Raw genomic sequence first — 14448 nt, 5'->3', positions numbered from 1 at the left:
GTACTGAAGGGTATAATAAAGGGATAGACTGACAGAGCCCTAAAAATTAGTGGCCTATGCAAAAGTAGGAACAAAAGGTATAAACTAACATCACGACCATCTCAGGGTGCAAAAACTTGGTTCCAAAATCCCCCCATACTACTTCGGGTGAGACTTCGGTTCGCGCTCTGGGGGTTGATGTTGAAAGGACTCGTAGTGTAGGGATTTGTTTGGCTAACTAATGCTGAACTTGAGTCAGGCCCCACATAGCCAACAGCTCCCCACCCACCAATTTCTTAGGAATTTGAGATTATTCCAATTCTAATAAGTTCCTCATTATTATTTATAACATTCATTTCTATATAAGCAAATTTTATTTAGAAAAACAGTGCATTTTGCAATAAGATGTGTAATTCATTTTTTTCTTAAGTTAAAATTGACCCATAACTTTTTTATACATGGTTAATCAAGTAAATGTATGTATTAATAAAGTATTTTTCAGGTTGTAATCTTTTTTTATTATATTTATGAAGCCTTCGGCTATATTAACCAGATTAATTTTTTAATATAATTGTGCTAATTATTTTAATTTTTTCAATAATATTAATAAATATTTACTTAAACATATATTATATGGTTATTAAACAAATAACATTATTGTCCGTTACCATAGAAAAACAACTATCCATATTAATAATGATCAACTCATAGGAAAGAGGTTTACTAGAGCTAATGCCATTCATCGTTGTGTTCTATGATGAAGAAGGATAGCTAAGTGAAAAATAGAAGATAACCCATTTTTCTTGAATTCCACCATATCACTAATTTCTTTTGGAAGGATAACTAAGTGAAAAATAGAAGTAACCCATTTTCCTTGAATTCCACCGTATCACTAATTTCCGTTACCATAGAAAAACATCTATCCATATTAATAATGATCAACTCATAGGAAAGAGGTTTACTAGAGCTAATGCCATTCATCGTTGTGTTATATAATGAAGAAGGATAACTAAGTGAAAAATAGAAAGTAACCTATTTTTCTTGAATTCCACCATATCACTAATTTCTTTTCATTTGAGAGATTTTACTTGTTTTTGGGTGCAGAAACAATCAACTTATTCTCAAATATGTCATTTAGAAGTAATTAGTAATGGAAAATAAGGCCACGATGATAAATACTACTATATGGAATGTGACAATGTTGCTCTAGAATGTGATAATGTGGTGTATTGAGAAAATGTTGTTATAAGATATTTTATATATATAAATTTTATTAGATTAACTTGTTAACTAGGATGTTTTGTGACGTATTTAAATTGTATATGTAGCATTTATTTAAATATTAAATATTGATTTAGAAGAAGAATATTACTAACGAAAATAACTTTATCTTAAAGATATAACTTTCAAATGCTTATAAATATCAAAAATAAAATTAACCAAATGCTAGAGGCATAACTCCGATCACTTAGGATTGCCATTTATTGTATCACATTCCTATAATCTCATATCATGGTTTTTCATTCATCAATGTGTTGAATGTTGTTGTGATCAATTAATTAAGAAATATGATTAATGATAATTGATGTATCAGCGTACTTGGAAATCCCATTTATTAACCATGTTCATAACATATAATTCATGGAAATTTAATAATAGGAAATGGATGATACTAGAATCCAATTACTTCATCGATGAAGAGATAATCTAATAGCAATAGTACAAGACATGCCAATCCAAAAGGGATCCTTCCTGAATCAAGCAATTTTATAAAGGAATTATAAAACTAAAATAAAATTAATTATGTCAAGATATCATCACATGAACTAGAAAATCGATAGTGTTATATTAACACTATTATTTAGAATCCACATTAGCTATGGGGATACCAGTACACATAGTCCATGGTATTCTAATTCAAAAATCAAAATAGGGGATCTAATTGCCTTGATCATCACCTATTTAAACCATTAACTTCTAACAAATTCATGATAATAAGCACACAATACTAATGTTGAGTTGATTTGGTGCTAATATGGCTACGAATGTTCTATTAGGCTACATTGACCTATCTTTCCACACTTTATTGCTTTCCCTGTTTAATATAAAATTTGGTTGAGTGATACATTACCACAATCAAAAGGTTAGCAATCATCTCCATGTGGTGGTTTCCTATTAAATCTCACACAAGCATATAAAACATTAAAACTGCTACATATACTCGATAGTTGCTACATAATCTATGATTCCTATAACAATGAGTTAGTAAACTATGTCAAGCTTATCTGCACATCAAAAAATGTAAAATGTGTGATTTATACAAAGTGTACATTGGAATCCTTTTTTATATGCATATCATATAAGAAATGAGAATAATTATGTGGAAAGAAGTAATAATGAGGAACATAGTAAAGGATTAATGGTTGAAAAATGTGACTAGAAATGACAAAAGTATAAAAAAAGAACCCAACACTCCCATACATGGAAGATTTTGCTAGTCCCTATGCAAAAAAGTTGTTTAAATTTCAAAAGAAATGAAAATATTCATGTATACAGGTCTTCCCATTCATGTCTAGAAATAAAATATCTTCCTTCCCGTAAATTAGGAACCAAATGCTTAAGAAAGGACTAAAGGAATTAGGACTCGGGGTGCCAATTATGGCTAACCAAGTCCACACCTTAACTAGAATGAGCAATGCAACCATATCTCTTAGTCCTCGAGGAGCTAAAGTGTAGCACATAAGTCATGGTTGTCAATAGAGAAAAGAAGGAAAGCTCAGACCCAAGAACAATAAAAGGTTGGAAGGCTAGTTACTTTCAAAAATCAGTTTTGATTCTAGCCTTGAATTGTATGTTGCAGCAATGATCAAATTTCTAGTTTAGATGTAGAGGTTGGGGCTTCCTTCTCCCTTTACTATGTCATAACTTTAATTCTCATCCTTTTATTTGGTCCACTGGCTTGTTAGCTCCTCTTATACCATTTCATTGCTTTATTTATCAACAATCTCTTCCCATCCTCAAGATTCTCATTTTCTCTTTGAAGCATGACAACTTGACATTTTAATACTTCATTTTCATTCTTAATATATTTATTCAATAACTTAATGTATTTAAAATATACCTTAGAGTTTTATATCTTTTTGTTTCTTTTCTGTATCTTTGAGGCAACTTATATAAGGTATGGAGCTAGCTCTTTCTCAATTGACCCTGTAGCTACATAATCATCAAATTTATCAAATTCATTGAATTCAAGTATCTTATTTTCAACTTCAAGGCTTAGAACGAGACTTAGAGTGAATTTAATCCTTTTCTTCTTTGGTAGGTTTTCAAAGACGTCATCATCCTGACGACTGTTGCTTTACATTTCATATGAATCTTCCACCTCATTGACTCCTTTCTCTATTGCATTACTAATGTGTCTAGTCATTCTCCCTGTATGTCCATGCTTAAGAAGAGGACTCACATCAAGAGCCACCTTTCTCTTCTTAAATTTTGATGTTTTCACATTTGGAATAATAGACGAGCGTTTCAAACATGAGACTTCTATTTTTGATGTGTTAGGTTCAAATTTCAAACCCTTACCTTGCAAACCCTCGATATGCCTGGATTAGATTTGGCTCTAAGAGAGCCAAAGGTTCTCAACATTAATTTCATACTCCTTGAGAGCTTCTTAAAACTTGTTTTGAGACAAATTTTCCCCAAGTATCATTCGTTTTCATTAATTATTCTTCAACAATTATTTTTATTAAGCTCTAATGATGCATCCTTTGTTCCATCTTCCTAAGGTTTCCTTCAATACCCTTGCGATTTTCTTCAAGCTATTCATTAAGTAAAAGTGTGAATTACTTTTCTTATTGACTTGAAAGTGTAACAATAACTTAATATACTAAAAGAAAACAATTATATACCTTCCTTCACATGTGATATGCTTTTGAATAATAAGTAAAACATCTCTTCACTTTAACTTCAATTCTAGTAGAGGCAATCCCTTCACCCAATTAAAATACCACTCATAATCTCGTAGAAACTTTTTCCAAATACCATCTTCTTTTATTTTATTTTTGAACAATCATTAACCAAATTTTGTCAATACAATACCATTAACAATTGATATATTTGATAATTGCAATTACAAATCTCATACTTGTGATTTGGTTGTGTGACTTTGTAGCTATGACCTTGAAAATTTTCCAAGATCCTACACTTGGAAACATATATCCACAATCTAGATTCATTTCTAAAAATTCAATGTTTGAAGGTTTATGGTGAACTTCTAGTTGACCCATGCACAAAACCACATCGGCCTTGGTTTTCAACCATTATGCATTAATAGTCCAGAGATATGGTGGGATGGTGATATCATTTAATCACGCTCAACTTGACATATTGGATTCTAAACTTCTACTAATGAGATTTTATGTTTCATTATAAATGGAAAAAATGAAAAAATGTCGATTTCGAGGAATGTAATAATTCAAGATTACTACGTTCCAGCGTTCTGATGGATGAAGTTATTATTCAAGATTATTACATTCCAGTCTACTTATTCAAGATTAGACTTACAAGATTACTACGTTCCAGCGTTCCTGATGGATGAAGTTATTATTAAAGATTATTACGTTCCAGTGTGCCTGATGGATGATGTAGATGGGTTCGCAAGGAAATCCGCCTTTCGTTGTAATAAATTATTAAGCGTACAGAGACTAACACACTGGCATAATAGCTATCAACTGGACACATTGAATACCTTCTGCCATAAAAGTCAATTTGAAATGATCGGATCCATGTATCTGACCATTTTATCGTTTCCACAATTAGTGGTGTCTTTTAAAACTCTCTATTTTATTTCTAACCGAAAGTTTGAAAACATTAATAATAATGCAAAAATAGTTTTTCCCATTAATAAATTATAATAAAAGTTAAAAGTTTGGAAATAATTCATTCTTTACATGGAGGTGGTTTTTTTTGGTTTTTTTAATAAAGAGAAATTTGAAAAACTCAATAATGCTATTTTTTAATAATGAATAAATAACTTTTTGTATGCATAGATTATTATAATTAGTGCTTGTTTCTTGAAGGTGTAAAATGTAGTTTTAAAGTGTAAAAAGTGAAAAGATTTATTTTTAAAATTCGTTGAGTAAATTAAGAATATATTGATAGTAGGAAAGAAAATTTAAGAATTTTCTTTTTTTTATGCCTAGGTCCAGCTTTGGTTGGGGCTAGCTTAATTATTGGATTGAAGAAGATCAATCCACTCAGAATGGGATGCTTATCACTAGGATTGTTTGAGGCAGGGTTGAACTCAGATGTCCCTCAGGAAGTTTAATTTCCCCAAGTTCCCTTTTATTGTGGATGTAGTAATGTTTTAGAAATCGCAATGTGTCACATGAACAAGACCTGCTAGGATATGTCAAACACATATTTTTTTGAGTGTGAAACACTATATCATAATAAAAGTTATTTTGAGTGTGATATGTTGTGTGAAACATTTAAAAAAAATTTAGGTGTTGAGTATTTGCCTCATGTGGATACTTCAAAGAACTTGTCTTTCATGTTGTATTCTTTTTAACTTTTCGTCTATTCACATCACATTAAAAAAAACCTTTGATTTTGTTTGTATAACATCTCTTTTAAACTTGGGTTGACATGTTGATTGAATAAAAAAATGTTGTATGTTCACCATGAAACTTTATGTTATATGCCTTTATGTATCGAAAGCTTTGATGTGAAATCTAGTAAGGACTTTGTCAAAAGTTAGAGTTCTGCCGCATTGTTAGGAAAATTTCCCACACAATGTTTCCTCAATGGTTTTTTCCTATTTTAATACAATTTATATTGATATATTTATAAAAAAGTGAGTTGTAGGGACATTGAGGATGCATATAAAAGATACCTTTCTGCATGACATAAAATTTCCTCCTTTGTGGTGTGTCACACGACATAAAATTTCCTCTGAATTTTGGTTTAATTTTGTTTACATAACCCTTGATAAATGTTGATTAATTGATTGGATGATCAACGGACTTTGGTGACTTCATTACCCTTACAAAAGATATTCCAAACAGTTGTGTGCGAAGGGACACTAGAGCATGGATATTTATTTCTATGTGCACAAGAGCGGATTATGTAAATGAGTACATTCAAATTATATAAATAAAATATGGATACGAATATTTGAATTTTTTAATATAATGAAATTAGAACGTTAATGCATTTGATAGACAAGCATACACCATAGATCATATATAGATTTTTTTCATTTGAGGTCATACAATTGCAAAATAGGGAAACATAATCATATAGTTAGTACCCTTGGATTGCATAATTGAAATTATTAGTATCACCAAAATATTGCAAAATAGGGAAACATAATCATATAGTTGGTACCCTTGGATTGCATAATTGAAATTATTAGTATCACCAAAATTAACTCTAAGTAGTCTCTAACATGACAATGTACTCTTTCCCCCTCACGCCTATCTAAATTACAACATTTGTGGTGTTGTAGATGATCTTTGAAGACGCTCATTGCCAACTTTAGGATAGTTGTATTAAGATCCAACTATTGATACTCTTGGTAGAATAACCCCCACATTTTGAAATTCAATCCATGTAACTCCTCGATCAACTATGAGGGAAGTATTTTCTATAAATTTGAAGCCTCTTTGTGATGGCCCAGCCCTCCAACGATGCGTAAGGGTTATTTCAACCGTGTGTATATTAACTCGAACCTAGTTGGTAACCGCGCTAGGTTATAGGTCCCTCTTGTCTATTCATTTTTAAACTATGGTTATGTCACATGTCACGTTGCGGTGCGACGATATTAAACACGCTTCAGAGGTCTGTGGATTTGGATCCACTTTGTTTTCTTCATGTATTTATTACAGTTCCTTTTCATCGGTCATAGAACGCCATCTGTCGGTCTCCTCGATCTGGTCGCTCCCGCCTTTTGACAAACCCTACCCTCGTTTGGCTGTCATTCTCATTTGTTCATTGTGCTGTGGCTCTCCGCTCTGCTCTGCCGAGGTATGTTGGTGCCTCCCGGGCTTTTTCTGTTCTGTGCGTTGGGCTTTTCTCTGAGAGCGACAACACTGTCAGTTCCCTGCTCTGTGCTATGGTATGATTGCTGTTACTCTGGACTGTTTTAGTCTTATGGGTTCGTTTCTCTGGTTTGGTAACTGTTGTTTTTAGTTGTGACAGGGTAGCCCTTCAGCTCCACGCTTCTGGCTTGATTCGTTCGACCTTGCCGCCTCCGAGGTATACAATTGTTCTATGCCATAATTTGCTTTGCACTTTTCTCAGGTTCTTATGGACTCGTTCCTTGTTATTAGGTTCTGGTTGTCGGTTTCGGCCTTCACTCGCAACGCCGCCTTATCAACCACAGGTACACGCCAATATGCTTGTGGTTTCGTTTTGTTTTCTATGTTACCTTGTCCCCTCCTTCCGGGTTCTGCACTTCCAACATCTAACCCGCTTCCTCCTCTGTTATGCAGGTTACTTAAAGTTGCTGGTCGCCGAGGGCTTGCTCTATCTGCAATTTCCGGGAAGCAGGACAAAGCTGACCAGACTCAAACAACCGGGTAGGGTCATTCCGACCACGATTCGATTGTTAGCTTTGTGATGGGGTTTTGCTACTCCTGGTTCTCGCTCCTTTTGTGATTACAGTCACTTGGGTTGTTGTTGGGTCCGTGTTCCACTCTGTCACTCCATGGCACGAATAGCCCTTGATATGTTGTATTTAGTTTAAAAGGTTTTTTTTTAAATCAACTTGTTTTTGTTTGAGCGTTGTCTGGCTCAGAAACCCTTCTGTGCACTCTTGCTTGTAATGGACGGTGGTTAAACAGATTAATCGAATTAAACCGTTTCTTATTTGCTTTCAGTACTTGTATTATTTTTCAAATGGGTTGATGGTATCGTATGCGTTACCTGGTAATTCGTTGGTGACTGTTTTGTATGCTGAATGGATCTCCCTTTCCCTTTCGCTGAAAATGGTTCCTTGTGTGCAATGTTTCTCCCTTTCGGCTTGTGTAGACCCTGTTGGAGTAAATACAGCTCGTTGTTCTATTGATTACAGATGCATTTCTACTCACCAGTAAAAGAAATTATGAAATGAACATAGGAACTCAATGCATGGAATAATTGGCAGTGGATTTAAGTTGGCAAAGAAAATGATTTTTCTTTATTACAGAAAACTGTCTTTCTATTTGTTTCTTTTCGCTGGAGATTCAACCCCTTCCAACTATTTTTCCTTTGTTTTAATACCTGTAAGGTGTAACTGCTTCTTGCTTTCGGTTGCACTGTTTAACCAGAATCTGTCCAACTGTTAGCCAGTTCTTTTTCTTTTTCTTTTTTTTTTAAATAATAACCAACTGCTAATTATTTCCTAAACTAAAACAGTTCATAACCGTAATCCTACTGTCTTTAACGGACTTCTGGAAAATGAAACAAATAACAAAAAGAAACAAAAATGACAAGTTTAATAACCTGTCCAGCAATACATGAAATCTTCGGTTTGTTTTTTTTTCGAGACAGTCAACCACCTTCTGTCTCCTCGGAGCTGGATGCTCCTGCATTAGGCTTTCGGGGTGGCAAAAATTCATGGCTCCGTTCCATGAGGTCATCGACAGAATAACCTGCTTTCTGTATCTGCGTTGCGTCGACCCACGAACTGTCCTCTATCGGACGGTCCTTCCACTTGACCAAGTACCGCAGATATTCCTTCCTGCATGTGCGCCTGGCTACCTGTGTGTCGAGGATCCTCTCGATCTCAAGGGGCTGTGCCATTGGCATCTGTCTCATCCATGATCTTTCCTCACAACTGGTGTTCCGCGGTGGCTTTGCTGATGCGCTGTCTTCCGGATCAGCGACATAGGGGAACAGGTCTGCCACGTTAAAGATGGGACAAATACCGATCCCTGGTGGCAACTGTAGCTCATAGGCATTTGCAGAAAACTTGTGAATGATTTTGCAAGGACCAATCTTTTTATACTTCAACTTGTTGTATTCCCGTTTTGGAAACCGTTCCTTGCGTAAATACGCAAGGACTTCATCTCCAACGTTAAACTGAACTTCCCGTCGCTTTGAATCAGCTCGCTGCTTATACTTTTGACTACTGTCCTGCAATTTCAGCTTTACCTGCTCATGTAAGTCGCTCATTGCTTGGGCGAAATCTTCCCCATCAGCACTTCGTTTTTCGAGCTTTCCCAAATCTCGTAATTCATGCACTCCGCGTGGATGCATGCCGTATAAGATCTGGAAGGGACTATAACCGGTGCTGCGATTAGGTGAATCGTTATATGCGAATTCCGCCTGAGCAAGTACATGGTCCCACATCCGTGAATTTTCGCCTATTAAGCTCCGTAGCAAATTCCCCAGACTCCTGTTTACCACTTCAGTTTGTCCATCGGTCTGCGGGTGGTAAGCGGAGCTGAACTGTAACTGGGTGTCCAACTTTTTCCACAGGGTTCGCCAAAAATGTCCGGTGAACTTTACGTCCCTGTCGGAGATGATGGACCTTGGGAGACCATGCAGTCTAACGATCTCAGTAAAAAACAAATGTGCTACATAAGTAGCATCACTGGTTTTCTTGCAAGGTATAAAGTGCTCCATCTTTGAAAATTGATCTACCACTACCATTACTGAATCGAAACCCCGCTGTGTCTTAGGCAAACCCAGAACAAAATCCAAGCTGACGGAGTCCCACGGTCTGCTCGGAATGGGTAATGGTAAATAAAGACCTGTATTCTGACTGTGACCCTTTGCTAGTTGACAAATCTTGCACCTACTTACGTACCTCTGTACGTCCCGTTGCAACTTTGGCCAAAAATAGAAATGCCCTACCTGTGAAAATGTCTTGTCTATACCAAAATGTCCGGCCAGACCCCCACTGTGTTTTTCCTGAATAATGTTCTCTCGCATAGAACAGTTGGGAATACATAACTGTCCTCCCTTAAATAATAATCCTTCCTGTAAATTGTAGTCCAACCATGGACTATTATTTCTCAACAGAGGGTTTTGGCAGGCCTCATAGGCCTCCTTAAAATCTGCATCTGTTTGATACAGTTCCCTCAGGTGCTCAAAGCCTAAAACTTGCATTGTACTTTCCTGTAAGAGTAGGGTCCTCCTACTCAGTGCATCTGCCACCTTGTTCGCTTGCCCACTAATATGTTTCAATACAAACGTGAAATTCTGAAGATACTCAACCCATGCTGCATGCTTATGGTTCAATTTATGTTGCTGCATGATGTACTGTAATGCAGAATTATCCGTAAATAAAACAAACTCATTACCCAACAGGTAATGTCTCCAATGCTTTAACGCTTGTATAATTGCGTAGAACTCCTTGTCATAGGTTGAGTACTTCTGTCTACTCTCGTTTAGCTTTTCACTGAAATACGCGACTGGTCTATCCTCCTGACTAAGCACTGCCCCAATGGCTGTACCACTGGCATCACAACGAACTTGAAAAAGTTTGTTGAAGTCAGGCAGCCTCAATATCGGCCTTTCGGTAATCTTCCTTTTCAAAGTCTGAAAACTATTTTCCGCTGATTCGGTCTAGTGGAAAAGTTGATTTGCCTTCTTGGTTGTATCCAGCATGGGTGTGCAGATCTCACTAAAATTCCTGATGAATTTCCTGTAAAAACTTGCTAGTCCGTGAAAACTTCAGACTTCAAATAAACTTCTTGGAGAAGGCCAGCTAACTATAGCTGCCACCTTTTCTGGGTCCATCTTCAGTTCATTCTCTGCAATTACAAAACCCAGGTACACTAACTCCCGCTGAAAAAAGGTACACTTTTTCAGATTGATCAGCAACTTGTTTTGCTGCAGCTTCCTCAACACACTTCGAACATGCCTGAAATGTTCTTCCTTGGTTTTACTGAAAATCAGAATGTCATCCAAGTAAACTATTACGAACTTCCCAATGAATTCCTTCAGCACCTCATTCATCAGGAGCATGAAAGTACTGGGAGCATTGCTCAGCCCAAATGGCATCACCAGCCACTCATACAACCCTTCATTTGTCTTGAAAGTTGTCTTCCACTCATCTCCTTCCCGGATTCGGATCTGGTGATATCCACTCTTCAAATCAATCTTCGAGAAATAAGCCACCCCACTCAAACAGTCCATCATATCGTCCATTCTCGGCAATGGAAATCTGTACCTAACAGTAATTTTGTTAATGGCTCTAGAATCCGTGCACATTCGCCACTCTCCTCCTTTCTTTGGAGCCAAAACGGTCGGTACTGCACAGGGGCTCATGCTTTCTCTAATCAATCCCTTATCCAACAACTCCTGGACCTGCTTCCTAATTTCTTCGTGGTCCTTAGGGCTCATACGATAGGCTGCTTTATTTGGCAGACTGGCCCCTGGTATAAAGTCAATACAGTGACTGATACCTCTCCTGGGGGGTAGTTCATCCGGAAGATCATCCACCACGATGTCTCCAAATTCCTGCAACATATTTTGGATTCCCTCGGGCAAGCCTGAAATCTGTGTGTGCAGTATCACTGCCTTTGGCCTTCTTACGACAGCAAAATTTACATCACTGTCTTCAATCTGTTTTAGAAATTCTTTTCCGCCCATCAATAGTGCTTTTACCCCACTGGTCTCGGCTGCACTCTCCTCTTTAATGGGTACAAGCGTGTGCTTGATCCCATCTTTGACAAACTTATAACAGTTAGTTTTCCCGTCATGAACTGCGCTTCTGTCAAACTGCCAGGGTCGTCCTAGCAGTATATGACAGACATCCATTGGCATAACATCGCAGATAATTTTATCCTTATACCTGCCTATCTGGAACTCCACCTCACACTGTTCATCAACTAACAGTTGATGTCCTTTTTGCAGCCATGACACTTTGTAGGGAGTGGGGTGCTTCAGCTTTTTCAATCCCAGCTTCTCCACCATCTCTACAGCCACTAAATTGTCGGTACTTCCACTGTCGATGATCAGCTTGCAGCACTTACCCTGTGACTTGCAAACTATTCGGAACAAAGCCTTTTGCTGGTCAGGTTCTGCAATTTCTTTTGCTGGTTTCAACAGCACCTTATTCAACACCAAAGCTTCACCCGTCTCTGGTGCGTTCTCCACTTCCTGAGGTAATGCCTCAGCATCCTCCGGCTGGGCAACATAAGCTCCTCTCCCACCTACTGGTTCACCTTCAGGACAGTCATACGACTTGTGCCCCCACTTGTGGCAACGATAGCACTGGACAGTTCCCCTGCCCCGACCATTTCCTCGCCCTCGCTGGGCCGGTCGTCCTCCTCTAGTGCTATTGTCCTTCTCTGTTGTTCCTGCAGATTTAGAACTGCTGCCTTCTTCACTTGAACCTGCACCTCTGCCTCTGCCAAAAACCTTTCCTTTTCCCCTGCCAGTTCCGCCTCCTCTCCTGGCATTCTGTTTCCTGTTGATTTTCTCCTCCGCCTTTAGAGCAAACTGGTATGCTTCATCCAAAGTTCTGGGTGAGAGGATACCGATTTCATCCAATATTTCCCCTCTCAACCCATTCACGAATCTGGCTGTCTTTTCTGGGGTATCTTCCATATACCCTGCCCTCAGATTCAGCTTATAGAACTCTTCTATATATTCTTTAACAGTCATCCCTCTTTGCTTCAAGTTCTGTACCTGCCTATACAACATGATCTGATAGTCTTTCGGCAGAAACTTCTCCTTCAGTTTTGCTTCCATCCTGGTCCACTTCTTTATAGGCTGTTTGTGTAGCCTTTTCCTTTCCGCCTGAATGCTGTCCCACCACAAGGATGCATGTCCTTTCAATTTTGTGGCGGCGAACTTCACCTGCTTGTCCTCACTGGTTTCCTCAAACTCAAAATACTTGTTTACTTCACTCAACCAATCCAGTAACACATCTGCAGACAAACTTCCGTCATAAGTGGGAAGCTCGTGCTTTGGCTTATGACTGGACAGCAAAACTGACTTTAATAACCGGAGTTCAGGTGTCACCCCTTCAAACTCATCTTCTAATTCTGCCACATCTTCATCACTATCATCTGCTGGGTCTCTCCTTCCCCCAGCTTCTACTACTGCCAATCTTTCACGCAAAACGTGAATCTCCTCACGTAGTCCCTCTTCTGCTATTCTTCGGACTGCTCTTCCTCTTCCTCTTCCTCTTCTGCCAACCTCCATTTGTTTCTATTCAGCAAACCTGCTCTGATACCACTTTTGATGGCCCAGCCCTCCAACGATGCGTAAGGGTTATTTCAACCGTGTGTATATTAACTCGAACCTAGTTGGTAACCGCGCTAGGTTACAGGTCCCTCTTGTCTCTTCGTTTTTAAACTATGGTTATGTCACATGTCACGTTGCGGTGCGGCGATATTAAACACGCTTCAGAGGTCCGTGGATTTGGATCCACTTTGCAATCTTCATGTATTTATTACAGTCCCTTTTCACCGGTCATAGAACGCCATCTGTCGGTCTCCTCGATCTGGTCGCTCCCGCCTTTTGACAAACCCTACCCTCGTTTGGCTGTCATTCTCATTTGTTCATTGTGCTGTGGCTCTCCGCTCTGCTCTGCCGAGGTATGTTGGTGACTCCCAGGCTTTTTCTGTTCTGTGCGTTGGGCTTTTCTCTGAGGGCGACAACACTATCAGTTCCCTGCTCTGTGCTATGGTATGATTGCTGTTACTCTGGATTGTTTTAGTCTTATGGGTTCGTTTCTCTGGTTTGGTAACTGTTGTTTTTAGTTGTGACAGGGTAGCCCTTCAGCTCCACACTTCTGGCTTGATTCGTTCGACCTTGCCACCTCCGAGGTATACAATTGTTCTATGCCATAATTTGCTTTGCACTTTTCTTAGGTTCTTATGGACTCGTTCCTTGTTATTAGGTTCTGGTTGTCGATTTCGGCCTTCACTCGCAACGCCACCTTATCAACCACAGGTACACGCCAATATGCTTGTGGTTTCGTTTTGTTTTCTATGTTACCTTGTCCCCTCCTTCCGGGTTCTGCACTTCCAACAGCTAACCCGCTTCCTCCTCTGTTATGCAGGTTACTTAAAGTTGCTGGTCGCCGAGGGCTTGCTCTCTCTGCAATTTCCGGGAAGCAGGACAAAGCCGGCCAGACTCAAACAACCGGGTAGGGTCATTCCGACCACGATTCGATTGTTAGCTTTGTGATGGGGTTTTGCTACTCTTGGTTCTCGCTCCTTCTGTGATTACAGTCACTTGGGTTGTTGTTGGGTCCGTGTTCCACTCTGTCACTCCATGGCACGAATAGCCCTTGATATGTTGTATTTAGTTTAAAAGGTTTTTTTTTTTAAATCAACTTGTTTTTGTTTGAGCGTTGTCTGGCTCGCAAACCCTTCTGTGCACTCTTTCTTGTAATGGACGGTGGTTAAACAGATTAATCGAATTAAACCGTTTCTTATTTGCTTTCAGTACTTGTATTATTTTTCAAATGGGTTGATGGTATCATATGCGTTACCTGGTATTTCGTTGGTGACTGTTTTGTAT

At 38.3% G+C, this 14448-nt stretch overlaps 2 protein-coding genes across 2 annotated transcripts; one reads left to right on the top strand and one right to left on the bottom strand.

Moving 5' to 3' along the window:
- Positions 1 to 6765: 6765 nt before the first annotated feature.
- LOC149153913 (uncharacterized) lies at positions 6766 to 7675 on the top strand. The gene is made up of 5 exons (XM_089443976.1): positions 6766 to 6819; positions 6887 to 7096; positions 7180 to 7236; positions 7311 to 7363; positions 7473 to 7675. The coding sequence occupies exons 1-5, from the start codon at positions 6766 to 6768 to the stop codon at positions 7561 to 7563; spliced, it is 465 nt and encodes a 154-aa protein (XP_089300102.1). The 3' UTR covers positions 7564 to 7675.
- An 836-nt stretch (positions 7676 to 8511) lies between these two features.
- LOC149153912 (uncharacterized) lies at positions 8512 to 13122 on the bottom strand. Its single transcript, XM_089443975.1, has 6 exons — positions 11836 to 13122; positions 11278 to 11625; positions 10681 to 10755; positions 10298 to 10506; positions 8761 to 10138; positions 8512 to 8625 (listed from the first exon to the last, which is right to left on the bottom strand). The coding sequence occupies exons 1-6, from the start codon at positions 13120 to 13122 to the stop codon at positions 8512 to 8514; spliced, it is 3411 nt and encodes a 1136-aa protein (XP_089300101.1).
- Positions 13123 to 14448: the final 1326 nt, after the last annotated feature.

The sequence above is a fragment of the Pinus tabuliformis genome, chromosome 9, assembly GCF_031772625.1.
Source record: "Pinus tabuliformis cultivar Carrire ecotype Pingquan chromosome 9, CPIR1, whole genome shotgun sequence".
NCBI lineage: Eukaryota > Viridiplantae > Streptophyta > Pinopsida > Pinales > Pinaceae > Pinus > Pinus tabuliformis.
Note: the sequence above shows the minus strand (reverse complement) of the source record. Positions and strands in the feature narration are given on the sequence as shown.

What these genes read in the sequence shown, in the direction of transcription:
- LOC149153912 (XM_089443975.1), bottom strand. Translation starts at nt 13,122, where the DNA reads ATGGAGGTTGGCAGAAGAGGAAGAGGAAGAGGAAGAGCAGTCCGAAGA. An exon ending in CAGAAAAGGTGGCAGCTATA is followed by an intron (nt 10,507 to 10,680) that starts GTTAGCTGGCCT and finishes AATAGTTTTCAG; the next exon opens with ACTTTGAAAAGGAAGATTAC. An exon ending in GGATGAGACAGATGCCAATG is followed by an intron (nt 8,626 to 8,760) that starts GCACAGCCCCTT and finishes GACGCAACGCAG; the next exon opens with ATACAGAAAGCAGGTTATTC.
- LOC149153913 (XM_089443976.1), top strand. Translation starts at nt 6,766, where the DNA reads ATGGTTATGTCACATGTCACGTTGCGGTGCGACGATATTAAACACGCT. An exon ending in TCGACCTTGCCGCCTCCGAG is followed by an intron (nt 7,237 to 7,310) that starts GTATACAATTGT and finishes CCTTGTTATTAG; the next exon opens with GTTCTGGTTGTCGGTTTCGG. An exon ending in CGCCGCCTTATCAACCACAG is followed by an intron (nt 7,364 to 7,472) that starts GTACACGCCAAT and finishes TCTGTTATGCAG; the next exon opens with GTTACTTAAAGTTGCTGGTC.